General features: G+C 40.7%; 1 protein-coding gene across 1 annotated transcript in view; it reads left to right on the top strand.

The window, feature by feature from the left end:
- SOS2 (SOS Ras/Rho guanine nucleotide exchange factor 2) overlaps nt 1–26,754 on the top strand; it is a 58,802-nt gene that overhangs the window by 25,163 nt on the left and 6,885 nt on the right. The window contains exons 7-18 of the mRNA XM_061354604.1: nt 2,434–2,544; nt 4,730–4,828; nt 9,869–9,996; nt 10,374–11,029; nt 13,851–13,932; nt 14,627–14,749; nt 18,838–18,941; nt 20,895–21,114; nt 22,074–22,193; nt 23,776–23,938; nt 24,850–24,967; nt 25,611–25,783. Of these exons, the coding sequence (XP_061210588.1) occupies nt 2,434–2,544; nt 4,730–4,828; nt 9,869–9,996; nt 10,374–11,029; nt 13,851–13,932; nt 14,627–14,749; nt 18,838–18,941; nt 20,895–21,114; nt 22,074–22,193; nt 23,776–23,938; nt 24,850–24,967; nt 25,611–25,783 (2,097 nt within the window). The remainder of the gene's footprint in view (nt 1–2,433; nt 2,545–4,729; nt 4,829–9,868; nt 9,997–10,373; nt 11,030–13,850; nt 13,933–14,626; nt 14,750–18,837; nt 18,942–20,894; nt 21,115–22,073; nt 22,194–23,775; nt 23,939–24,849; nt 24,968–25,610; nt 25,784–26,754) is intronic.

Genomic DNA, 26,754 nt, shown 5'->3' with positions numbered 1-26,754 from the left:
GTCTCCTTGGGAAGATAACTCAAGGCTTGTTTCAAGCTTATGTTCAAAAATCGAGCAAAAAAACTTGAAATACTGATTAAAGTCTGAGTGGAAGAAACTGGAAACACTTCCAAAATGCTATAAAAAGTTTAAAAAGACAGCATAGAGCAAATACGTAGTTACAGGACAAGGGAAATGGCTTTAAAATGACAGAGGGTAGGTTAAGATTAGATACTAGGAAGTTCTTCACTGTGAAGGGTGGTGAGGCACTGGCACAGGTTGCCCAGGGAAGCTGTGGCTGCCCCATCCCTGGCAGTGTTCAAGGCCAGGTTGGATGGGGCTTGGAGCAACCTGGTCTAATAGAAGGTGTCCCTGCCTGTCGCAGAGGGTTGGAACTGGGTGGTCTTGAAGGTCCTTTCCCAGGAGCAGTTCTGTGTGTTGGTCTGGCACCCCCAGGAGGTTTGTGTGCAAATGCAAGGTTACATTTTTGAGCAGTAGTTCCAGCCCCACTCTCACCTTGTGTCCTGCAGTGCAGAGGACCTTGTGGATCAGCTGCAACCATCTGTCTATTCCTGCTTACTACCTCTGGATGCAGCTGAACCCACACTCCACGGCTGACTTTCTGCTTCTGCTTATGTTAATTTATTCTTGGTTAGTATGGCAAAGAGGAACTGTATATGTAGTGTTATAGTCCCCTGTTATTAATTGGATGTTGTAAAATATGACCCCCATACTGCATGCTTGCAGGTGGTTGGGTAGTCATGGAGTAAACAAACAGGCAGCAGAGTGTTTTCAGATTCAGCTAAAGAAAACAAGACTGTTCAGTTAGAAAGTGTTTAATCATTTCTCTTCAGCTGCTGAAGTGCCAAACCTTCTCCCCTTCCTTTCATCCCCCTCCCAATTACAATCTAATGTGAATGGACAGCGGTGATTAGAACTTGATGAGGAGATGATTACAATTTGCATGTGAAAAGAGAGTGCATTCCGTGCCTCTCCTCCCCACAAAGAGTTTTAATTGCAGCTGCCCCATGAGTAAGGTGGAAAATCCCCTAGACCCTCTGCAAATGGAAGACTTGAGACCTTACTGAATATTCAGATGAGCCTCTGTGGCGTTTGGTACTCCCAAATTTTGTAGCCTGTGCTACAAGCACTTTGCCATTAAGGTGAGAAGAGGTATGTGCTTATTCTGGGCATCGTGCCATCAGCACTGAATAACCCTGTGATTCATGAGTGATTCAACCCAGTGAATCTGCAGAGTCGGGAACAGCCTGAGAGGCTTTGGAGCCAGTGATCTATGAGCAGTCATAAATTATTCCTGCAGAGATTCATGTAGTTAGGTTTTCATCCCATCTTTCTGTAGTTCGTACTACAGAGTCACAGCCAGATACTCCATCCAGTCATCATTTTTGCAGCTGAAACCTGTGGTGTTGTCAGAGGACTTTGCTCTGAGGCTGCTTTGTCCCAGAGCAAGGTATTTTTCACAGCCTTCCAACATGGCTAGAAAAGTGTGTAGCAGTCCAGTGCTTGTGACTGACTATTCGTATGTGATATACCCTGAAACGGTGGTGGTACAACAATGCCTCCATGTGATAGGCTCCAGAGTTCATATTTATCATAGAATTAGATAATCTAGAATGATTTGGGTTGGAAAGGACTTTCAAGTTCATCTAGTTCCAATGCTCTGCCATGGGCAGGGACACCCTCCAGCAGACCAGGTTGCTCCAAGCCCCATCCAACCTGGCCTTGAACACTGCCAGGAATGGGGCAGCCACAGCTTCTCCGGGCAACCTGTGCCAGCGCCTCAGCACCCTCACAGGGAAGAACTTCTTCCTGATATCTAATGTAAAACTACCCACCGTCAGTTTAAAGCCATTCCCCCTTGCTGTATCCCTACCCATGTCGAAAGCCACTCGCCAGCTTTCTTGTCAGCCCTTTTAGGCACTGGAAGCTGCTATAAGGTCTTCCTGGGAGCCTTCTCTTCTCCAGCTGAACAGCCCCATCTCTTCCACTCTGTTTTCGTAGCAGAGATGCTCCAGCCTTCCAAGCATCTTCATGGCCTCCTCTGGAACCACTCCAGCAGGTCCATGTACATCTTATGTTGGGGGCCCTGCACTTCTTTCTGAAATGTCATCCTTCATTGTCAGAGGAGGTAAATTGCCAATCAGTGTGAAGTGTGGGTGGCCTGAAAGCAAGAACTTCCCATAGTTCCCACTGCTTCAGTAAGACACATTTGTGTTAGTGGTAAGTATGGTGAGATTGAGGAATGCTGAGAAAGCGTTGTGTACGTCTCACATTTAGAAATGAAAAAGGCTTGTGGTTTACTCAAAAGTTGTTTTGCAAAATCGATCTTCTCTTGAAAAGTTCTGCTTATGTACCAGGTTATTAATTGTACCAGCTGGGACAGAAATATCTTGCATCCTTCATATGTGTGTATAATTCTCTGGTTTTCTTTAGGAGCAAGCCTTTGATCCGTATGAAACCTTGTCCCAGGATATTCTTTCTCCACAATTTCATGAGCATTTTAATAACTTAATGGCAAAACCTGCTGTTGCTCTCCACTTTCAGGTGAGTGCAAATGAGAAATGCTGAATTGCTTTAGGTCTCATATGTCAAAGGTTTAAAATTGTCGGTAATTTTTTACTTCTTACTGAGGGCCATATCCTTTATATTCTGACCTTTCTATCTTGTTATAAGATAATTTGGACTCTTGCTTCTTTGTGTAAGAATTGGATGTAGCTCTGAGCCATCCATACGTCTTTTGCAGTTTTTCTTGTCCTCACATCAGACTTTTACTTGAGAATAGAGGGTGACTTCTCATACCTACCACTTGTATTTCTGATTAGTCTTTTAATGCCAAACGTAGGCACGTAGGCACTATCTTTTTATTTTCTTCTGTGCATATCCCAGGCCTCCTTGTTCAGTATTTAGGCTGGGACTGGCAGCTTTTGTTGAATCACTTATTTAATAGAACTATCCAGCAAGATCAGATGTGATTTGTTAATGTATATTTTTTTTGGGTATATCGATTCCTTCTGTCAATGTGGCACATATGTTAAAGGCCACTGTTCAGAGGACTGAGCTTGTGTTCAGAAATGCACTGTGAGAATCTGCTGAGCAAGTATTCGGTCAGTGGTGCTCCCAGCTAAATCAGTTATAGTAGTGCTTAGATTGTAGGGTTCACTGGGGCCCATGTCTCTGCAAGCTGAGACTCCTCAGAGCCATTCCTTCAGGGTGAGTGTTTCCTCTTCAGTGATGAGTGCTTAGTAAGCCTGATCATCTCACTCAAATACTGCTTGGTGAATTAAGTAAGGCCCTTTTACCTACCTCCCTAGCAAATTTAAACCCAAAGCCCTATTCCACATTAAATTGGTAATCAAGTAATTTGACAGTGAATCTGGCTTCCTTTTTGACTCTCCTCACCATAGAAAGGTTTAGGCTTTTGTAGGGATGTTCCTTCACATTCCTCCAAGCTATGGCATGAAGACGGAGGTCCAAGCTCTGGGCCATGGAAATATATGAGCTGTCTCTGGCCATTGCAGGGAGACACAGCCAGAAGTTTTAAACAGGGAGAGAGGTCATTTCCAAAAAGGAGATCAGATAATTCAGTTTTCATTCAATACTTATTTTGCTATGGAAGATGGCAGGAATTCACCATCCTTTGGAAAACCTCTCATCTTACAACCTGAAGTATTGTGTTAGTTAACTGCTGGGAATGGGAAAAAATATCTAACTCATTTTCTGGGTCATAAACTTGTGATTCTCAGTTTCTGAGGAAGAGGAGATTCTAATTTCTTAAGTACTTGATGAGACTTCTGTATTTCTGTGATATACTGGATGTAAATTGAAGCACAGCGTACATAACTGGGATGAGAGGACGTTAGAGGGAAATTGGTGACAGGTTTATTAGAGGGTATGAGAGTCCCGGCTCGTCTTTTAACATTCCACTCTTTGCTTTAAATTCTGCAGCAAAATGTAGCCCTAAACATGTGGCCCTACCCAGTTCCAAAACATGTTATTTTGGAAATGAGCATGAGCATTTTTCAAAACACAGTGAACCATTCTCTGCCTTCCGAGTTGTGGCTGTTGACTGGGGAATAAGGCATGCTGCTTAGTCTGAAGCACTGCATTATTTTAAGGTGTTGTCACCTTGAACTAATGCATTATTTTAAGGTGCTGTCACCTTGAGCTAATGCTATTAATTGAGTTCTGCAGAAAGTGCTGAAATACAAAGGTGCTACAGATTGTGATACGTGAAATAAAGGATGCTTATAAAATGACTTCGGGGTAACTTAGTCCTCTAGCTTCTTATATTTTCTGTTTCTGGCAAAAATATGGACCATCCAACTGGTTACTTGTTTTAAGGAGACAGATAGTGCCAGTACTTGTGGAAGTTAGTGGTGTTTTCAGAGCTATGGATTCACTTGTGTGTATGCATCAAGATCAAAACGTATTGGCAGAAAAGGCTGCTTGCAGTGCCTGGAAGATGGTATTTGGTGTTTACAGGTTCTGTTTGCTTAATATTACAGTGTTTATGTGTCTCTGAATCTTATAATGAGTTCCATTAGACAAAACCCTTTTTGCAAACTTACATTGTTTTTGCTTGCTAATAGATGTAAGCATAGTGTAGTGTAGAACGGAGGGGGCAGTCTGGATGTGTCTAGCATAACTATCTTGCTCGGAGCAGTACTAACTTGTCTTGTCCTGTTTTGAGTATTTCAGTGTAATAATCATGTTTATTTTCCCTTTTCAGTCTACTGCTGAAGGGTTTAAAGAAGCTGTACGATATGTCCTCCCACGACTCATGCTTATCCCCGTCTATCATTGTTTGCACTACTTTGAGTTATTACAGGTAAATAAGGCCACACTCTTGTTTCCTGCTAAAAACGTTTCTTAATGTGGAGAATCTGAGTTTTTAAGTAGGTGATTAGATTTTATTTACTGTTTCTGAATGCTGAGAGATATGAAGACATTCATTTGACACTAGTTAGTATAGGTCTGAAAAGTAACATTGTATTGAAAAATGTTCAAAAACATTTGTTGTTCCAGTATGAACATTTTAAATAACTGTCTTTTATTAAATAAACCTTTACTGAATGTGAGTTGTAATATAATTTATATTTCCTTAAGTTCTGTATTTTTCGGCCGTTCAGAGGAAAGGTATGCATAATTCAGGTCAGTATTCTCAGGCTCAAGTCACACTCCAGTTGCAGCTCAGCTGATGTTTTGAGAGTTGGGGAGGCACTTCCTTTCAGCAGAATGAGAATTATCCATTCTTAATGTTCACCCATTTGTCCTGAATCCTAAATGGAAGAGATACAGCAGAAAATACAATTTTTATAGCATACCACACTTTTCTCCATATTGAGTAGGAATTCAAATGAGCACTATTATTTTCTTACTTTCTACAAAATGACACTGATGAAATATCAGGCTGTATGGAATTCTGATTCAGATGATAAAAAGTTATTCCTGTAGGACATATTTCAGGGGTCTAACCCATACAAGTTGTTTAGGTTGGCATCTAGTCCACATTCATGAGCAGTTTTGCCTAGTGAGGCATTACTTATTTTAGAACAGCCTCTGTTGGTTTGAGCATAAATCACTTGCACATCCTTTATTGTTATGTGCACTAGCAAGGTGGTTCACATCAGTAGATATTTCCCTTGGGTATAACAACTAAAAGCCAAAAAGTAACTGAGCGTGTATCTTTTTGTTTACAAGCAAATGTTTTTGCTGTGAGTTACGACAAGAGAGGCCAGCGGTCAGCAGAAATTTAACATCTGAGATCTATGATAATCATTCTTGAATAAGAAAAAGTAATGTTGCTGTAGAAAATGCAGGATCTTTTAAAAAGCTCAAATCTCTAAATATTTTTCAAGTAGCTGAGGATGCTGTAAAAAAGCTTTTTCCCTTTGTGTTGGGAAAGTTTGTAAAGCTTATAAGAGTAAGTGAATTATTAACTAACTGGGATATACTTAAACAGATGAAATATCCTGTGGCTATAAGCTGGCATTTTGAAATGGAAACAGAGATTACTTTTAAGTTCTCTGTGTAAAAAGTGATTGTAGCAGTGTTGTACCAGTGTGTGGCCTTCCTTTGTATTTCAAATGATTTACTTGTATAAAGGAAACAAAGGAAACTTTGCAATATAGACGTTTCATATAATAAAATAGAAAATTTTCTCGTATCTCAAGGCAAAAAATAGCAATTAAGACCAGATGCATAGTTAACATCTGGCACACAGTTTTTTTTACATTTTCTTTCCAATTTCAGTCTTGTTTTCATTATGTCTGCTGTGATTTTTTCTGTATCTTGATATAGTTAAGTAAAAATAAGGGATGTTTTGTTTTGACCCATGAACGACACATCTCCCGTGTATGGTTTACCAGTATTTTGTAGAAAGGTTTAAATCTAAGTGGGCTCAATAGATCTTAAATTTTTAAGCATTTCAAGTAATAGTTTAGAAAATATTTAGCAAAGCTTAAGCAACCCCCCAAAACACAACAAACCAGCCCAAAACAACCAAAATTCTCCACCTGAAAAGAGGTTGTAGTGAGATGGGTGTTGATCTCTTTTTCTCAAGTAACAAGTGACAGGACAAGAGGAAACAGCTTCAAGCTGCTTCAGGGGAGGTGCAGACTGGGTATTAAGAACATTTCTTCTCCCAAAGCTTGTCAAGCACTGGAACAGCCTGCCCAGGGAAGTCATGGTGGTGGAGTCACCATCCCTGGGGGTAGTGTGGTGCTTAAGGACACGGTTTAGTGGTGGCTTGGCAGTGCTGGGTTAACATTTGGCCTTGATGATCTTAAAGGTCTTTTCTAACCTAAACGATTTAGTGATGCTAATGGTCAGTGAATTTTTTCTCTAGATTACTAAACTGTCTCTATTAAGAACAGCAGCTATACATTGCCGTAGAGATAGCGTTTGCCTTCATAAAGCTTAAGTTTCTATAAGGACATCTTCAAAAGAAAATGAAGTGTTCAGAGAACTGAAGCTCATACCTCTCATAATATTGATAGGCTGAGGTTATATATGCATGTTCTTAAATATTCTCGTATCTTTGAAGAGTAAAGTCTAGCAGATAATGCAAAACCATCTTGTTATTTGTTTTTAACTTGGAAAATGCATCAGCATGCTGCATGAAAGACTGTTAGGCAATGCCTTTTTTAACTGGGGAATTTAGTGGTGAAAATGATTATATTTGACCTTTATCCACAGTATACAATATTTCTTAATTGAATTAGAATTCAGCTGCAGAGGCTGAGACTTGGGTGTCTTGAATCCTTCTAACTTTGTAAGCATAAGCAGAGCAGAACTCTTAAATACCAGTCTGTAGGGGAGAATGGTAATTACAGAGTGTTTTGTTATGATCACTTTAGGTGCAGGTTTAAAATTGAATTTTATGTTTTAGTTTGAAAACAAATTTACAGCAGTGATTTTTTAACAAGCAGGGTGTTTTTAAGGATAAAGTATTTATTCAACAATATACAATAAACTGATGGTACTGCTTCTCTGTTGTCATCGTGTTTGTCTCCAAAACCTTGGTTGCAAAAGACTTAGCAAAAATGGAAGCAACAGAATACTCAGTGTTTTCATGAGTTCAGTAGGGAGAGAAGCTAAGATTGAGACTGTTACCTTTAAAGAAAGTTACCCAAACCCCCTAGTGAATTGGGAGGTAAATAAAATAATGAATGATTTACAGAAGTACAGGCCTTGATGATTGCTCTTTTGCAAAATAACAAAACTAAAATGAATGAAACTAAAGTATAAAAAAAACATTTGTAGAGCTTTTCTTGCTGGTGCAAAAACCTGATTTTAGAGCCTCTGATGCAGGATCTGCATCAGAGTTTCCTTTTTGCCCACGCAAGAGGCATAAGGGCTGGATGTCTATCCTTCCTTCTCATGTGACTTGCAGGCCCAAGAATTAGGGATATTGCATGTAACTCATTGTGTTGTTATCAAGCAACCCAAAACATGAAATTCAGCCTTTTGATCTTTTCTGCTATTACCTGATCATTGACTGACAGAGAAATCCTTGTCAGTATTCTACAGGATCACCATGGCATAGTTTAAGTGAACAGTGGCTTTTATTACTATTTTCTGATAATTTTCTGTAAATTGAATGGTTAATATTCTCAATTTATCATCACTGGTATTTCAAATACAGAAGCAAAACCCACTTTTCCCTCTTCTGAAGATTTACATATCATCTCTGACTAGCAATCATGGTACACTTTCGCATCTGCTCTTTAATTGGAAAAATGCATATTAAGAACTGCCATTTGGAAATCCAGATGTTAGTCCAGTGATTACAGAGAATGAGATACACTTCAGGTGATCTGCCTGATCTTCAGGAATCCATGCATCACATTGTAGAAATGGATTAGATTCTTACAAATAAATGTGTGTGGTTGGTTGGTTGGTTTGAGGTTTTTTTCCTTTTTAATACAATAAAAGAGCAAAACATGCCATTTGATATCTCTTAACTGCCAAACACAGTTTTATTTGGAAAGGGGATGCAAGAAATTCTGCTCAGCATATGTGTGGAGAATGTATTTTATCAGACTTGGTAGCGTTCCCCATATTTAGGATTTTGCACGTGTCATCTTTTCACACCGTTTTTATGTCCTTTGCATTTCTGTGGAGGAAAGGTAAGGAGAAGAAGGGTTTCCACAGAGGCAGACACCTTATTTTTCCCTTCCCTGTACTGTTCCTCAGCTCTTAAACTTCCCAAAAAATTTTGGCCATGAAACTTTCATTTCTCTAATGTGCAAGATGGAGGTTGTTTGGGCATGTGAAAAATAAAACTTTTAATAATATAAACTACGTTAAGAGAGTGGACCAATCTGGTCAAATCCTGTTCTCTTAATTACTTTTAGAGGAAGCCACATATCCTTGCTGAGGGAACATAGTGGGGAAAGGAAAAGAAGGCTTCTGCCATGCTGAGTGATTGTAAGTAAGATTTCTCTTAAAAGTATGTAGGTAAGCAAACTTTAGCCAAAACTGCGTGGCATATTGTCTAGATTTTGCCCAATGATCTATTTACTTAAATTTTCTTTTAAAAGATTTGTAAGATCTTGAGAATAAAAGGGATTAAAAAGAAAAATCTTCTTTATTTATATTGGTAGTACTTTAGGAGTGATCACCTTAAGGAACCAGAAAGAGGAATTCTCTGAATAGGCTTTGCTCAAAACATACTGCTACCAAGCATATAAAAAGCTTGTTGAATTTCCTCATTCAGGAGGTTTCTGCCTAGTGGTGGTGACCAATGTAGTCTTTGTAAAAAGGACTTATGTAGATTCTCACTGTCTTTATATTTTGTTGTTAGTCACAAATCTTTGATTTCAGAGGGGTTTTTTACTATGTTAGTTTGCACCATGCAAAACTGACATTTCTTCTTGAAATAGATGAGAATTTAGAAAGGTAAGAAGAGAGAATCTTGGTCATTCCATCTTTTAAAACTTGCTCTGAAATGTTGAGATTGACTCACTGAAGTAATACAACACATAGTTACATAAAGCAGCATTTAATTCTCATCTATTTCAAGCTTCCAAACTAATAAAATCAGTTGTAAAAACTGGACATGGTTGAAAAGATAACAGGAAAAACAGTATCTGACAGTTTGTGTTGGCTCTTGGTAAAAGGGGAAAAGGTTATCCTTCTAAACTCCCACCTGCTCTTTCCTACTGAGTATCTACTGACTTTTTCTATCTGACAAGCATTTTTTACTACATGTATAGCTAGTTTTGAGTGTGCTTTTTGTAATAATTTTTTATTGCCTTGAAGTCACTGACTGTACTGTAGATAACACTGTATAGGAATGTTTGTCAGTCTTCCAGCCTTCTACAAATTAGACAGGTCTGAAAGAAAAATGTTTATTCTCTCACAGCAATTGCAGGAATGCAGTGAAGATGAAGAGGATCGAGAGTGCTTAAAGCAGGCCATTACTGCTCTTCTGAATCTGCAGTGCAGCATGGAGCGCATTTACAGCAAACACTCCCCAAGACGTCGGCCTGGGTAACAGTCCACAAAACTGCTCTGGTTTCCCAGGGGTGGCAGAGAAGGAGATAAATGATGTGGAAGGAATTGTAATTTTTTTCTTGTTAGATAATGTGTGTGTATTTCCTTTTCAAGGCATGTCTTTATGCCAATTTTCATTGTAAACGGAGTAGCAGCCCAAAACCTTCATGGTCCACTTCTGTGAATAACGTCAGTATCTTACCCCTTCCCTAGCCAAAACAGTGCATGTGACTTATTTGGAACAGTAAGCTTGGTTAGGGCATATTTATTACAAAGACATAATGACATAATTAATTTACTTGAGATTTTCTTTTTTTGGGATGGCACATGTGGAATGTGCCCATTGTGACCTTTTTTTTTAAAATTCATTCAAGGGAGCCAGTCTGTCGCTTCTATCACCGACAAATAAGAAGCAAGCACTTGGCCATCAAGAAAATGAATGAAATCCAGAAAAATATTGATGGCTGGGAAGGCAAAGATATTGGGCAGTGCTGTAACGAATTCATAATGGAAGGCAGCTTGACGAAAATAGGAGCCAAACATGAACGCCACATCTTTCTCTTTGATGGTTTAATGATCAGCTGTAAAACTAATCACGGTCAGTCACGGCTTCCTGGTTACAGCAATGCTGAGTACAGACTGAAAGAAAAAATCGTAATGAGGAAAATACAGATTATTGACAAAGATGACACGTCTGAATATAAACATGCTTTTGAACTGGTGTCTAAAGATGAAAACAGTATACTGTTTGCTGCCAAGTCTGCTGAAGAGAAGAGTAACTGGATGGCTGCTCTGATTTCCCTCCAGTATCGCAGTACTCTCGATAGGATGCTTGATTCAGTGTTACTGCAAGAAGAAAATGAACAGCCACTGAGGTTGCCCAGCCCAAACGTGTATCGTTTTGTAGTGGAGGACTCTGAAGAGAACATTGTTTTTGAGGACAACTTGCAAAGCAGGAATGGTATTCCTATCATCAAAGGGGGAACGGTTGTGAAACTAATCGAAAGATTAACGTACCATATGTATGCAGGTATCCTGTTGTACATTTGTTATATATATGTTTTTAAAGGTCATGCATGTATGGGTGATGAAATTAATCCTTTTATCTTTTGTTAGCTTGGGGATTTTTTTCTCTGTATAGTTAAAGTAAGATTTGCAGAAAAAAAACCAAACAGTATCTGTTGTTAAATCAACCGGCTTTGCTAGCAAAGGTGTAAGAAAATTTGGGGTATACAAATCCTTCCCCTCCCCTTTCCCCTGTATCCCTCCAAAAAAGTAGAGGTGATCTAATAAGAGCCACTAGTATGTTTCCTGAGACTACCATGGCTAAAGCAGAAGTGCTGTTACAGGCTGTGTGACTTTGGAGGAAGAAAAAGGTTGGAGGTTATATTTATCAGACTTCAACTTGCTGCTTTGTGAAGTCCCTTGGTAGAAAGGGATGCAAATCACAATTAGCATTTTTCAGACTTCCTTGTAAAATGCTATTTTAAAACCACAAAAATGAAACCTTGAAGTAGTTATGTGAAGTGCTAATGTTGATGAAAATACTGGATCTTAGGTTTGAGGTGAAAAGCACGCACTGAAAAGGAACGCAGTGAAGCTGACGGATGCTGGTGGAAGTGGTGTGCAAGTTTTGTAAAACTACTTAAATAGTAAAAAATAATTTCTTTGTGTTTTTTACAAAACTCTCTGGTATTTTAAGTGATTCTTTTTTGTAAAACTGAAGGCTAGATAGTGTGGAGCTGTATATTATATTAAAAAAAATCATAATAAAATAGCATTTCCCACCTTGAAGCTCAGTGTTGATACACCTAGTTGGTATGCAAGTAATCTGAAGTTGTCTGAGAGTCCCAAGTAATCCGTTTCTAAAATGTGAGGGGTTTTGGTGGCTTGGAAACTTCCTTTTTTGTGTTGGAAGCACTTTTCCTGAATGAACTGATGTATTCAAATGCTAGTTTGATAGCGTAACTTCAGTTTTTATAGTGCAAGTACTTGCCACTTTGCCCTTTGGAATCTTCAATGGAAGCATTGCCTCTTGGGTTTCTGTGTGCCTTTTCCAGTGTTTGGAGCCAAGACTAACAAAACCCTCCCCCTCAGCCTCCACAAGGGCATTTTGATGACTAAGAGCATGTGGAGGGACTCTCAGCAGATCTTGGTGGTGCTTTTTGTTTGTTGTAGGTTTGTGTTAGTTTGAGATGTGTTTGAAACAGGCTTTGCTCCAGAACACAGGATCTGCATTTGCAGAATGATCTCTGTCCTGTCAAAGAAGTCCCCAGTTGATAACCAGGGTACCATGGGAGGCAGCAGATACAGGGTTAAACTCTTGAATTTAAATCATGAGCCACTGTTAGCAGCACATTGCTTGTATTTTCTGTTTTATTGAGTGTCATTTACAGAAATAAATTAATTACAGAAACAATATAAAGGAACCTACACAGGTTGGAGAGCAGCCCCCTTTTTAAGAGAACTGCAGGTCTTGTCTGCAGAGCAGATTCTATCTGTCTGTTCAGTGATAAGAGGAAGATTTACTTTTAATGTGTCGTATATAATACTAAAGAGTGAATATGGATGTGACAGGGAAGCAGAACAGGCCAGTGCAGGAGTAAGGTGCAAACTCAGCAGCATTATCACTGAATGAATACCAGTACTTTTAGCTTGCAGGCATGTTCTGTATACGGAGCCCTTAAAGATGTTGAGCAGAGCTCTCCAGGGAATTTAAGCCTTTGTAAAAGCAGTGTATGTCTTAATCTTTTGTGAACTTGTTGGAAGAAATTCGCTGCCCACATGTTTAAGACTGCTGGTGTAAGCTACCTGCACCAAATGCTAACAGATTCAAGGCTATTTAGAGAACAGCAAGAAAAAAGAAACTCGCAACAACCCAAAATCCACACTTCTGAGTAAGCATATGCACATGCACTTGTCGAGGCCTCGTTATCCTCTAGTTCAGCAATCATGTGCTCCCAGGCAGCTCTGGAAGCCGCTGCATGTGACACAGTAGCAGAACACAGTAGCAGTGTCTTGCTGCTCTTACCCTTCTTGAGGGGGTCTGCTGCAGGGATATCAGGATTAGGACCAGATGTTGACCCATCACGGTTCAATGTAAAGTGAGCTGCTTATTTATGATCAAAGAAACTCACAAGAGAGTGGAATCGAAAGAGATTAAGGGAGCAGTATTTCCCCTTTACTATTTCTAATATAGCAGAGTGGACCAGATAAAACACATGGTAGCATGTGGGATAGGCATGTCTCATGCAAACACACCTAAAGCAGCGGTGAGAACAGCGGGAGGGAGGTGTGGTGGCTTGTGGAGATGCAGTGTCTTGAACTGCTGCAGGTATTTGTTTTGTAAGGCCTCTGCTGCCTGTTGTATTTTTATTGCTGTGGAGGGTAGTTGTGTGCTGCAGCGTGTGGCTGGGGTGGGTGTGCAGTCCCCACTGCCAGAGATTTTTAAGAACAGGTAAGACACATGCCTTGTTGGGGTTCTGTTGGTATTTTTTATGTCAGGAGAGTAGGCAGCCTGCCATATTTTCTTTGTCTTTATAAAACCACAGAATAGCTGCATTTTCAGAGAATGGAAGTCATTCCATGTGCCTGGACTGAGACACAGTTTTGAGAGGACATGGTATGTGCAGTTGAACACTTTTACAGGGGAAATGCATCAAAGAATTAACTAAAAATTTCACCAGCAGTATGATTTCAGGGTGGGATTTTTTGAGCTCACAGTGCTTAACTTACAGCCTTAGTGTATTTCCTGCCCTTTAAACTTCTTCTGAGAGTGTGTGTGTATTTTATTCCTGATAATTTGCAATCTGATAAAAAAACCACTCAGTCATTTTCTCATATCTTTACAGATCCTAATTTTGTACGTACTTTCCTTACCACCTACCGCTCCTTTTGCAAGCCCCAGGAGCTGTTGAGTTTACTGATTGAAAGGTAAGTAGCAGTCATCCTTTCTGAAGATACCAAAAGGGTTTGTGTATTTACCTGCTCCTTCTCAGGTTCTCAGTGCCATGTGGCGCGTGTTTTAGTGAAGTTTGTAAACCAGCAACTTTTAAACTAGGATACAGCAGCACAAGTTTTTAATGGAAGCCTTTTCTTCCCAGTTTGCTAAATGGGTTACCTGAATGAAGTATTAGCTAGAGCGCTTGGAGTGCCTCAGCTGTGGGGTGGTAATGTTTTGAACTGCTTAACTTGATTGTGAGAGTGTATTCAAGTATGCTTAAGTCCTGATGCAAATAAGAACAAAAATGGCCTTAGCAGTTTGTTTGAAAGGCACAGACTCAATGTAAACAACATTTTAATACACTGTGATAAAGCTGCTCTTAAGCTTTCTTCTAATCTTCACTTAATCAAAGTAGCAGGTAGTTAAAAACCTTATATCCTCGTCTAGACATCTTGTGATGACGAGGGAACTAGTGAATTATCAGGGTGAGAGCTGGGTGTGTTAGCAGTACGGAGCTAGGGGAGGAGGGAATTCCAGGCAAGCTGGATATCAGATGAGTTGCTGGCGTTTCACCACACTATTTTTTATTATTTTTTTAAAAAATGCAGTTGCTCTTCCTGTCCTACATAAAGGGTTTGTGTTTTACCTTAATTGCCATCAGGTTTTTGGTGCTTTTATTTGTAGGTTTGAAATCCCAGAGCCCGAGCCTACTGAAGCAGACAGGCTGGCAATCGAGAAGGGGGAGCAGCCCATCAGCGCAGACCTTAAGCGGTTTCGCAAGGAATATGTCCAGCCAGTACAACTCAGGTTTATTTGCTTTTAAATTTGTTCTGTTAAAACCAGATTTTAGTTCACTGATTATACGGTGATCCTGGAGACAGTAATCTCTTCTGGAGACTGCTGTGCTGTCAAGTAGGGACTTATCACTGTCTGCAACCAGACTAATATCCCAAATCATGTACTGATTAGTCATACTGACTTCTGTTGTTGTTGTAACTATACTTTGGTTCTCTGCCGCTCACAGCTGTGATTACCACCCACAAGAACGCTGTATGGCTGCTATGTAAAGCAGGTGTGGGTGAGAGATGTATAACTGAAAGTGTTTCTGACTGCATTGTCTGTTCCTTGTTAACAGGGCCTATGAAGGTAGTTTCTCCTTTTCCATTCTTTTCAGTCCTGATGATATTTTACTCCCTTTCCCGGCCCAGTTTGATGTATTTGTACACAGACAGGGACACTGTGTACCGCACAGTGCAGTGGGCTGCAGTGAATCTTCAAGGTCTTGCTGACCAAGCTAACTTGGAGAGCAGTTAAGAGCTTCTTGCATGAATAAGGCTAATTGTTTCCTTAACAGGGGATCAGGTCAGGAGGAGACACAGATCATGACCAGTATTTGTTAGAATAACTTACATTCATTCAACAGTTTTTATTAGTAACATGAAGATGTTACTACTAATGGCAGATAACTGCTCACAGTACCCACAGTTATTCCATTACCACACAGTCATTTGTAGTTACCTATTTGGAGCAACAACAGTTTACTCAATGTGAAGGATTGTACTGACATGTCAATACCTTCAAGGCAGGTGTTTAGAAAGTCACTTAGACATCAACCTCACTTGGAGTATTGTGTACAGTTGTGATGTCCTCAACATAAAAAAGACATGGAAATGCTGGAGCAAGTCCAGAGGAGGGCCACAAGGATGATCAGGGGACTGGAGCACCTCCTGTATGAAGATAGGCTGAGAAAGTTGGGGCTGTTCAGCCTGGAGATGAGAAGGCTGCATGGAGACCTCATAGCAGCCTTCCAGTATTTGAAGGGGGCCTATAGGGATGCTGGGGATGGACTCTTCATTAGGGACTGTAGTGATAGGACATGGGGTAATGGATTAAAACTTGAACAGGGGAAGTTTAGACTGGATATAAGGAAGAAGTTCTTTCCTGTTAGGGTGGTGAAGCACTGGAATGGGTTGCCCAGGGAGGTTGTGAATGCTCCATCCCTGGCGGTGTTCAAGGCCAGGTTGGACAGAGCCATGGGTGGCATGTTTTAGTGTGAGGTGTCCCTGCCCATGTCAGGGGTTTGGGACTAGATGATCTTAAGATCCTTTCCAACCCTAACTATTCTATGATTCTGTCCCATTTTCATCAGGTACCTGTGGCATATATATATACACACACATATATAGTATATTTAAAAAAAATATATAAGTATGTACAATTAATAACTCCTAGTACTGTAGATTTTGTTGATACATAGCAGCCGTCACCACATTCTTGGATGTGGTCCAAGTTATACAACCTCAGTGTAACCTTGATACTTGTGTGCTCATGGCCTTGTACAGATTTATCAGGCCCTTAGTGTTCTCAGTTTATCAGCAGCTCCTGCGAGTTCAGCAGAACCACTGGCCTCCACAGTTGCCAGTCTGGGAGAGCTTTACACGCTGCCTCTCAGTGTGTACTTTACCTGGTTTCAGCTTGCTATTTTCCAGTAACTGTTTCTGTGTCCATCGACATAAGTGCCTATAGAGACCCTTCATAGAAACTCACATGGAATGGGCTTTTGTGACATAACTGGCTCAATAGTTGTTGTATTGTATTGCTTTTGTTGCTATATTTTACAGCCTCATCTACTAACTAGGCTTGAAGTTGCTTGGGGGTCTCCTCACAGTGCCTCTCTGTGTGCTACAGATCTTTGTGCAGCACTGCTGGCTGCCATAATTAAGTAGGACAAATGGTTACCAATGAACTGAAACCTGTAGAAAAGCTTGAGATGGCAATTAGCCATGTTTCTTGCTATTAATTTCCAAAAGTAGTTTAGCACTTTTGCCTTTGTATGTTATCTTCGAGCTGTTTGAAATCTGTGCCACGCTCCAAAGTTTCCAGGTTTCTTTGGGTTTGGTTCCTGGTTTGTACTTCTTACCATGACAGCTCCTCTTTACTGTCTAAGTCATGCTGTGGTTGGTGAGCTGAGTCCCCTAATGCGTTCTTGATGAGACCTGTGGTTTAAAGCTGCTATTTAACAGACCCCCTTCTGTGGCTTACGGTTAATATTTGGATTTAGGAAATACTATGTGTTTCTGGTAGCTGGAAACTCTTCACTGTCTTACAGTTGAAAATAAGTGTGTTGAAAATACGTGTCTGAAAAATAAGTGTCTGAATTTGAGCTGGCAGGTTGATATGCCCAGCTTTTTGTAAATTCCAGTATTATTAATAGCATTGACCCCTACTTCAGAGAGATCTGAGATTTGCGAAGAAGGTGGAGAACATCAAGATACTCATCCCTCCCTCCTTCCACTCCTAAGCACTTACTCCCCATCTTGTAGAAAATGCTGTAGACATGCTCTGCAGTGCACAGGTGTGGAAATGGTAATGTCTTTGACTGGATTAAATACATGTGAGGTCATGAGAAAGAGGAGGAGCTAAGCTGGAAATGCAGTCAGCAGAACCAGGCAATCTTTCTTGCTTTTGCAGTATTCCTACCATGGTATCGCAAAGGCAAAGACTGATTAGATAGGATTCTGCATTACTGTTACTGGAAACTTGGTTCAAAACATCACACCTTTGACAGTTACAAGCTGCCACTGATTTCCAGCCTAAATGATCTGTTTGGGTGGCTGTTCTCTTCATGGGATAAACCTTATTCTTTAAGTTATGTACTGGGAAGAGGAAAACAATTTAACTTCTCCATGTATCCACATAGAGTGCCCTTCATTTGACAAAGCTAAACCAGAAGCTTTTCTACTGTTCTGACTTACAATTACAGATCAGTTTTCTGCCCTGCCCCACTCAGATGTTCTTATCCATGATCTACAGGGCTGAGCCACCAAAAGTAATAGTCTGATACACAGTTATTCCTGGTTTACCTTAATATCCTAAGCTGCAAAGACTAGAGGAGTTCAGCAGCACTTGACTTACAGCTGAGCCACTTCTGCAAAGGCAATGGGGCAGGAGTAACCACATGTCACTGTAACCATCTCCTCTGCTGAGTCTGAGGGCTCTCCATTAGTTCCATCACCCTGTCCCACCTGTTGAACTGGCACAGGGAAGATCTGTTGTACCAGCTGACGTTGGAGATTTTTGGTCACTCTTCATGTAAAGAGATATGGTGCACCCTGCTCAGTCAAAGTTTTGAGGTATAAGCTCAACTTGTTTACCTGAAGAAGAGCCGAAACAGGTTTTTATTCTGCTACATCCTAAGCAAAGAAGGCAGAAGAGCAGTTGTAGTTCACTTTTACAGGCTTGTATATTAGTGGTCTCTTAAGAAAATAGAGAAAAATCAAGAGAAAGTTTAGTGTCTAAAGTAAGTAAAGTAGTAGTAAAGTATTGTTTAAAGGAAGTACTGAATCTAGCATGGCCATTTGTGTAATTAAAAGTTGCAAAAGGGGACCAGTATACTTGCAAAAACTTCTAAGCTGAAATTTGTGTATAGGAAAGGAACAAATACAAATTGTTTCTTACCAAATGGGAAAACCTAGTTAGCTTTTTTTAGCTAAAAAAAATACCTGTAAATTATGTCAGAATAACAGTTTTATCTGATTTGGTATGTTTTCCCTTTTCTGAAACCACCTCAATACTAGCATTCTTTATATAACATTTAGAAAAACCCACCAAACTATATATATATATATAAATATAAATATTATGTATATATAGCATAAGTATATGCTAAGACTAGAAAACGAGGTTTTAATTACATGGGGACATCTGTGGTCATTAATGCCATGCTTAGTCTTTGTTCTGCCCCTTTGTCCGTATGTATGTTGATAGTAATCAAAAACATGAATCTGTAACTTAGCTTTTGTAGAATCGTGTTTCATTTGGTGTTTATATGGGATGAGCCTTGGAAGTCCTTAAAAACAAACATAATTGTTGTTTTTTTCTCTCTCCTTCCTCAGAATATTGAATGTTTTTCGTCACTGGGTAGAGCACCATTTTTATGATTTCGAAAGAGATCTGGAGCTACTAGAGAGACTGGAGACATTCATTTCCAGTGTAAGAGGTATGGTAATTGGTGGTCCTGTTGTTCTTCCACGTTTCGGTACAGTCTGGCGGTCTAATCCTGACAGCTTTTAGGCATGAGAATATCTTTACACACATGAGTAATTGTAATGGGTTTAATTGAGCTGTTAATGAGACTCTCCTTTACATAAGCAAGCTTTTGCCTGGAGCCTAAACAGCTACCAAAAATTACTTCAAGCATTATGATATTTACTTCTGGACAGTAATGTTCATCCTTGTCTGACTGTAATTCAGACTGTCACCTCCCTCCTCCCCTCCTCCCTGTGTTGTATTTGTAGAGAATTCCTTCCCTGTTAGTTACTGAGACTAGGTTTTTTTTCCAGCTTGTTCTCGCATTTATTGAAAGTTCCAGCTGAAAATCATTATCCTTTTAGGAGATGATCCTTGACCTGTTTGGTGTCACTTGCTCTGGAGCAATCCCTTACAAACTAGCAGTTGGTTTTTTTCAGCCTATGTGGAGGGCAACAGTGTTAGCCTGTCAATTTTAGTCATTGTCCTGGCAAAGCTAGACTTTACTTTTCAGATTGCCAGACCATACATTGGGCAATATAATTCTGAGACAAACTTAAAGAACAGTAGTTTATCTTCTGCTGAGGTCTCTGTGTTAACCATTGCTGACCATAGGGGAATAAGGTCCTACACCTGGGTTGGAGCAGTCCCAAGCACAGCTACGGGTTGGGCAAAGAAGAGATTCAGAGCAGCCCTGCGGAGAAGGACTTGGGGGTGTTGGTCTGTGAGAAAATGAACATGAGCCGGCTTCAGTGTGCGCTTGCAGCCCAGAAAGCCAACCAACCGCATCCTGGGCTGCATCAAAAGGAGTGTGACCAGCAGGTCGAAGGAGGTGATCCTGCCCCTTTACTCTGCTCTCGTGAGACCTCACCTGGAGTACTGTGTGCAGTTCTGGTGTCCTCAACATAAAAAGGACGTGGAACTGTTGGAACAAGTCCAGAGGAGGGCCACGAGGATGATCAGGGGACTGAAGCACCTCCCGTATGAAGACAGGCTGAGAAAGTTGAGGCTGTTCAGAAGAGAAGGCTGCGTGGAGACCTCATAGCAGCCTTCCAGTATCTGAAGGGGGCCTATAGGGATGCTGGGGATGGACTCTTCACTAGGGACTGTAGTGATAGGACATGGGGTAATGGGTTAAAACTGAAACAGGGGAAGTTTAGATTGGATATAAGGAAGAAGTTCTTTCCTGTTAGGGTGGTGAGGCACTGGAATGGGTTGCCCAGGGAGGTTGTGAATGCTCCATCCCTGGTGGTGTTCAAGGCCAGGTTGGACAGAGCCATGGGTGGCATGGTTTAGTGTGAGGTGTCCCTGCCCATGGCAGGGGGGTTGGAACTTGATGATCTTAAGGTCCTTTCGAACCGTATTCTATGATTCTATAATTCAGTTTTGGTGAGTCTCTGAAAAGGTATTTTTCTCGGAACTGCTTCAGGTGCTTCCTGTCTTGTCCACTATTTTGTCTACTGTGAATGCTGGTTGGACTGGTATTGTAAACATGTATTTCTCCAGCCTTTTTGTTCTGCAGTGCACTAGGACAGCATGGTGCAAAGTTCTCACTTGTTTACTTTTTTAGTAGCTCTCCTGTAAGTAGGTGAAGCTAGCAATCAAAGTGGAGACAGTTGCAGCTGAAGGGAAAAAGTAAAATATAGTGGGTACAGAGTCACTTTTTTCCACACCAAAACTGCCAGTAGATGTGGTTAAACACAAGTGAGCACCCAAAAATTTGTTCACGTGTCTGTATTTGCCAACTAATGCAGGCGCAAGAACTCCTAAGAATAAGGAACTACAGAACTACAAACCTAATTAATGTGCTTGCAGAAATGCAGAATGCTGACTGCACATACAAATTTTTGGGGGGGTTGATTTCACTGCATTTTCAAAAGTCTTTGAAGATCGTACTGAAAAAGTTGTGGTTTCTGTTTTGCAGGAAAATCCATGAAGAAGTGGGTGGAATCAATTGCTAAAATCATCAAGAGAAAGAAAGCTCAAGCAAATGGAATTAGTCACAACATCACCTTTGAAAGTCCTCCTCCCCCAGTCGAGTGGCACATTTGGCGTGTTGGGCACAGTGAAACACTGGACCTCATGACTCTGCATCCTATAGAGATTGCTCGACAGCTAACACTTCTTGAGTCTGACCTCTATAGGTAAGGATTGAGCTAAGGTGTCTCTTTTTAGATTGTTTGAGCAAGAAAGAGTTCCATTTCATACAGTCACTCACAAGTACATCCCCTTGACTTTCAGTTTATGGAGCAGTGTTTTCTTGCCATCTGTTCCATATCAAAAAATGCAAGGAAAAGGGTTTTTTTTTAACTCCATATGAGACTTTTGACAACATAAATAAGTACAGGAAGGACACTAAAATATTATGAGTAGATAATACTAACTTGTATTGTCTCCCTGTTAAAAGCAAATTTAGTGGTACATTAATAAGAAATGCTTGTTGCATCATAAAAAGAGAACAGTTATGTCTGCTCCTGTTCTTTATAGCTGCATAGCAAAGGCCCAGCTGTTACATGCATATAACCACAGCACTGGGACATCAAGGCCCTCTAGTTCTGAAGAGGTTTTCTTGGTCTGGTACCATACGTATTCCGTTCTTTTCTAGCTCTGTTGTTACCTGTGATAAACAGAGCTGGCCTTGATGTGAGAGCTAGGTTTTGCTGTGCAGAAATCCTTAAAGGTCTCAGAAAACTCGAAGGTGAGGCATCCTTTTGTGCCTCAGACAGCAGGTTTTCTATTGAAATAGGCTACTTTTCCAGGAGGTTGGTCTACGTACTTCAGCTTACAATTTTAAAACTAACTATGCTGAAGTTGCTGTCGTACACTTGTAGGAAATTAAACTTACTCCTTTGTAATTGTCTTATCTGAAAATACTTATTAAAAAATGCCAATTTCAATCAAGATAGAAATGTATTTCCTTCTAGACTCAAATACTCAGCAAAAAGTTATTTTACGTAACTGTTTTGCAGTAGATTAGATTGAATTGTATTTGTGAAATATCAAGTCATGGCTAAGGGAAGAAATAATCTTTTAATGCAAACACAGAACATACAGTTATTATTTGTATTGAGTATTCTTCTGCATCTTGTTTTGTTGTCATCAGGGCAGTACAGCCTTCTGAACTTGTTGGTAGTGTGTGGACTAAAGAAGATAAGGAAATTAACTCCCCAAATCTGTTGAAAATGATTCGTCATACTACAAATCTTACTCTTTGGTTTGAAAAGTAAGTGCAGGTGGTGGCAGTGGCATCAGCTCCTACTGGAATTTGGAGAGAAACATTTTTCTGTTACTTGAATTCTGTTGCCTTGAATCTTGAGATACCTGTTGAATGATACAGAAATTTCAGATTTTGGTTTAAGGGTTCATAGCCATGCCAGTCACATGGTCCTTCTTCCTGAGACAGACTGGAAGGGTTGTTTCAATTTTGGTGGGTTGACCCTGGTTAGATGCCAGGCGCCCACCAAAACTGCTCTATCATTCCCCTCCTCAGCAGGATGAGGGAGAGAAAATACCACAAAAGGCTTATGGATCAAGATAAAGTTGGAGAGATCACTCCCCCGTTACCAGTTCCCCACCCACCCCTCTTTCTTCAGGCTCAACTTCACTCCCAGTTTTCTCTACCTCCTCCCCATCAGTGGTGGGATGGGGAATGGGGGTAGTGGTCAGTTCATTGCATGTTGTTTCTGCTGCTCCTTCCTCCTCAAGGGAGGACCCCTCACACTCTTCCCCGGCTCCAGCATGGGGTACCTCCCACAGGAGACTGTCCTCCAGGAACTTCTCCACTGTGAATCCTTCCACAGGCTGCAGTTCTTCATGAACTGCTCCAGCATGGGTCCCTGACATGGGGTGCAGTCCTTCAGGAACAGGCTGCTCCAGCATGGGTTCCCTGTGGGGTCACAGGTCCTGCCAGGACCCTGGTCCAGGATGGCTTCCCATGGGTTCACAGCCTCCTTTGGGCATCCCCATGCTCCAGTGTGGTGTCCTCCATGGGCTGCAGGTGGAGATCTGCTCCACATAGACTTCTGTGGGCTGCAGGAAAACAGCCTGCCTCACCATGGTCTTCATCATGGGCTGCAGGGGAATCTGCTCCAGTGCCTGAAGCACCTCCTGCTCTCCTTCCTCATTAACCCTGGGGTATGCAGGGCTGTTGCTCTCAATCCTCTCTCTGATTGCAATTGCTCCTGCACAGTAACATTTTCCCCTTCTTAAATATGTTATCCCAGCAGATACAAGGGAGAAGTTCTCCCCTGTGAGGTTGGTGAAGCACTGGAACAGGCTGTCCAGAGAAGCTGTGGCTGCCCCATCCCTGGCAGTGTTCAAGGCCATGTTGGGGTGGGCCTTGGAGCAACCTGGTCTATGGAAGGTGTCCTTACCCATGGCAGGGGGTTGGAACTGGATGGTCTTTAAAGTCCCTTCCAACTTAAACCATTCTGTGATTTTATGATTAAGTACTTCTGAGGACATAGCCAGTGCTGCAGTCAGAAGGATGTAGCAGCTTCTAAGTGTACAACTAACCTAGCAAGTTTAAAATGATGCTGTAGATACAGTGGCATGAGAGTCACCCTGTTTCCTCTGGACCTTGCTTAGGATTTGCTTTATTATTTTACAGGATATGCCAAAAACTCGCTTGGCCTTCCAACATGAACATATGTAAGACGGATTACATAAAATTGTACTTGAGATTCTTGAAAGAGAGCCAAATGTGCATATTGGATGTACTGTACAGTGTTTGCTTGGAAAATTTTGATTTAGCAAAATGTCAGGTTTTATTTATCAGTGTTTCTCAAATTACATCTTTTGATTAGGTGCATAGTGGAAACTGAGAATTTTGAAGAGCGAGTGGCTGTGCTGAGTAGGATTATAGAAATCCTGCAGGTTTTTCAAGATCTGAATAATTTCAATGGTGTGTTGGAGATCGTCAGTGCAGTGAACTCTGTGTCAGTGTACAGACTAGATCACACATTTGAGGTAAGTTTTGGGCACTGCTGTTGGAAAAAAAATACTCAGACTCCAGAAGTGTAACACACATTTCTGAAGTGAAATCTGTGGTACCTGTATCGCACTTGCTTTCATGGAAGAAAACAAGTGAAATGTTCAAAGTTATATGTGCAAAAACACACAATGAGCTGGGTGTCTCAGAGGGTATATAATGGGAAGTGGAGCTTTTCAGCAGATGTTTTCTCCCGTGTATTCAGCCTGAGAAGGGGAGATGCCGCAGCCGCTTGATTGCTGTTTGTTACCCTGTCTGAAATTAACCTCTTATTCAGTCCAACATTTTATTGGTGTGAAAGAGGAGGATCCTAAGGCTGAGAACATTGGATTGAATGACTTTTAAGAGTATTTCCTACCTATGCAAGAAGTGGGGGAGTGGAAGGGCATGGGGAGGGGATAGCTAAAAATCAGATTTCAGTTGATCACAAGAACTTGGATGAGCAAGTCTCAGAAAATTCAGACATCAGAGACAGAAACAAGTAGCTGCTGAAACAGTTTAAATGGACAGTAGGAAGAGAAGCTACAACATAAGTAGTAATTCTGTTCTTCAGTTGCCAAGGAAAAGAAACACCTAGGATTTGGCAGCAAAGCCTCCCTTGACTAAAATGGTAAAAGAAACATGAATTAGAAGTTTTGAGTTTTCTATGTCTCTGAAAAACATACGAGGCCTTTCAGTTAAATTCAGAATTAAATGTTTAATTTTTAATGAAGACCAATATTATGCTTCTAAGTTGGTAGACAAAATAATAGCCTGTTTACAGCAGCCTCATGATTCAAATCTGAATTTGAGTTCCTGCGTTTCGCTGAGAGAGCTAGGGAATTGGCTTGTTTTCGTTGACGATGCTATTGAGATTTGCATCCCTGGTTTTTTTTCTTGGACAACTTAGGCGCTGCAGGAAAGAAAAAAAAGAGTTTTGGATGAAGCAGTAGAATTAAGTCAAGATCACTTCAAGAAGTATCTAGCTAAGCTCAAGTCAATCAACCCACCCTGTGTGCCTTTCTTTGGTAAGTAACACCAGGGCAGGCTGATACTGTGTGCATTGTCAGGCTTAAGTTGAGTTTGATGCAGATGTATTAATATTGCTTGAACTGTTCAGGGTTGTGTTAGCTCTGAGAAGTCTGTAATATGTGTGACTTTCGGCTTCCAAGGTTTGTAATGTTTTTAGGCTTAATATAATGTCTGTGGACGGAATGTCCTGTGGGTTGGAAGGGATGTTAAAGATCTCTTATTTCCAGTGTCCCTGCCATGGGTAAGAACACCTTCCACTAGATCAGGTAAAAGATGCCATGTCTTTTATGTAATATTTATGTTTCTAGTTTAGTACATGGATTACTGGTATTATATTGGTATTAATATTTCCTTATTTTGTTTAACACTGCCTCCACACTTGTGATCTGTTTATGGCAATGACCTAAAGATGTTTTTTTCTAAACTCTGGATGTTATGTGAGGGTGATAAAACACCTTATTTCAAAATATTGTTCCCATGTGAAATGTAGACTTGATTCATTCTTGCCAGCTGATAAACTGTTGAAGCATTAAAGGGAAAGGTCTGCCTATGTTCAGACTTTTTTATTATTCATTAGAAAGAATGAAATCAGGTCTTGGAATGAAAAATAAATTTCACAAATACTTCTCTCTTTATCAGGAATATACCTAACAAATATTTTGAAGACAGAAGAAGGGAATCCTGACTTCCTTAAAAGACAAGGGAAAGAATTAATTAACTTCAGTAAGAGGAGAAAAGTGGCTGAAATTACAGGAGAAATTCAGCAGTATCAAAACCAGCCTTACTGTTTACGGATAGAGCCAGAAATTCGGGTAACCGAACATTAAATGTCTGTTTGGGGACAGGAGAGGGAAAAGAATGTGAGAACAAAAAATTGTCAAATAATCATAGAATCACAGCTAGGTTTGGGTTGGAAGGGACCTTAGTAGTTCCAACCCCTGTCATGGGCAGAGACACCTTCCACTAGACCAGTTTGCTCCAAGCCCTGTCCAACCTGGCCTCAAACACTTCCAGGTATGGGGCAGCCACAGGTTCTTCTGGCCTGTCTTCACAATCTTCTAGAGCTAATCTTGCATGAGTGGCAACCATCAGCAGAGGGGGGAACAGAGGCTGGGTAACAAAGTACCACCGCAAAGAGCTAGCCAGAAGTGGGGATTTGCTCACTTGGATTCCATCATTCTGGGTCTTCTTCATTCCCTTATTGTTCTGTAGTGTGGTATCAGAGACTTCTTAGCAACAGAACAAAATGAATAACTCATACTGACTAAACAGCAGAACTTTTTGAAGAAAAATTGGTTACTTTTAACCCAAAACTCTCTGTACATGCCTGGTGTGTTCTGTCCTTCAGACAGGCATTCTGTAATGATACCTCTGACCAAAGTCTCCTGACCCTGCTAGCAGTTGCTACGTACTAGTTAAGCACAAATATGATGGTCATGCAGCATGGCAGAAGCTAAGCAGATGTGGAGGTGCCAGTGTCAGCTAGCATTATCCTCAGAAATGAGAGGATGCTTGAGTGCTTACTTACCCAAGGCAAAGACTGAGGAATCCCAGATAATATAAAGGAATTTAGAGGAAGATGGAGAAGCAGTGAGCCAAGATTTTTTTATGTGGGGGTACTAATGATTGAAAAGAAATAGCCTTAAGTGTCAGCCATACTTCCTGAGTGCACAGCTAATTGTAACTTTTCCAGAAAGCTGCGTGGACAGCTCTTGATCTCAGTAGTGAGCAGCAGCAGGCAGGAAGCAAGAAAGAGGTTTGTTACATGAAGAATTAAATGGGC

This window comes from Neopsephotus bourkii, unplaced genomic scaffold (assembly GCF_033783945.1).
Source record: "Neopsephotus bourkii isolate Nb327-2 ecotype Australia unplaced genomic scaffold, CSIRO-AGI_Nbou_v1 NB_740, whole genome shotgun sequence".
NCBI classification, from domain to species: Eukaryota; Metazoa; Chordata; class Aves; order Psittaciformes; family Psittacidae; genus Neopsephotus; species Neopsephotus bourkii.
Note: the sequence above shows the minus strand (reverse complement) of the source record. Positions and strands in the feature narration are given on the sequence as shown.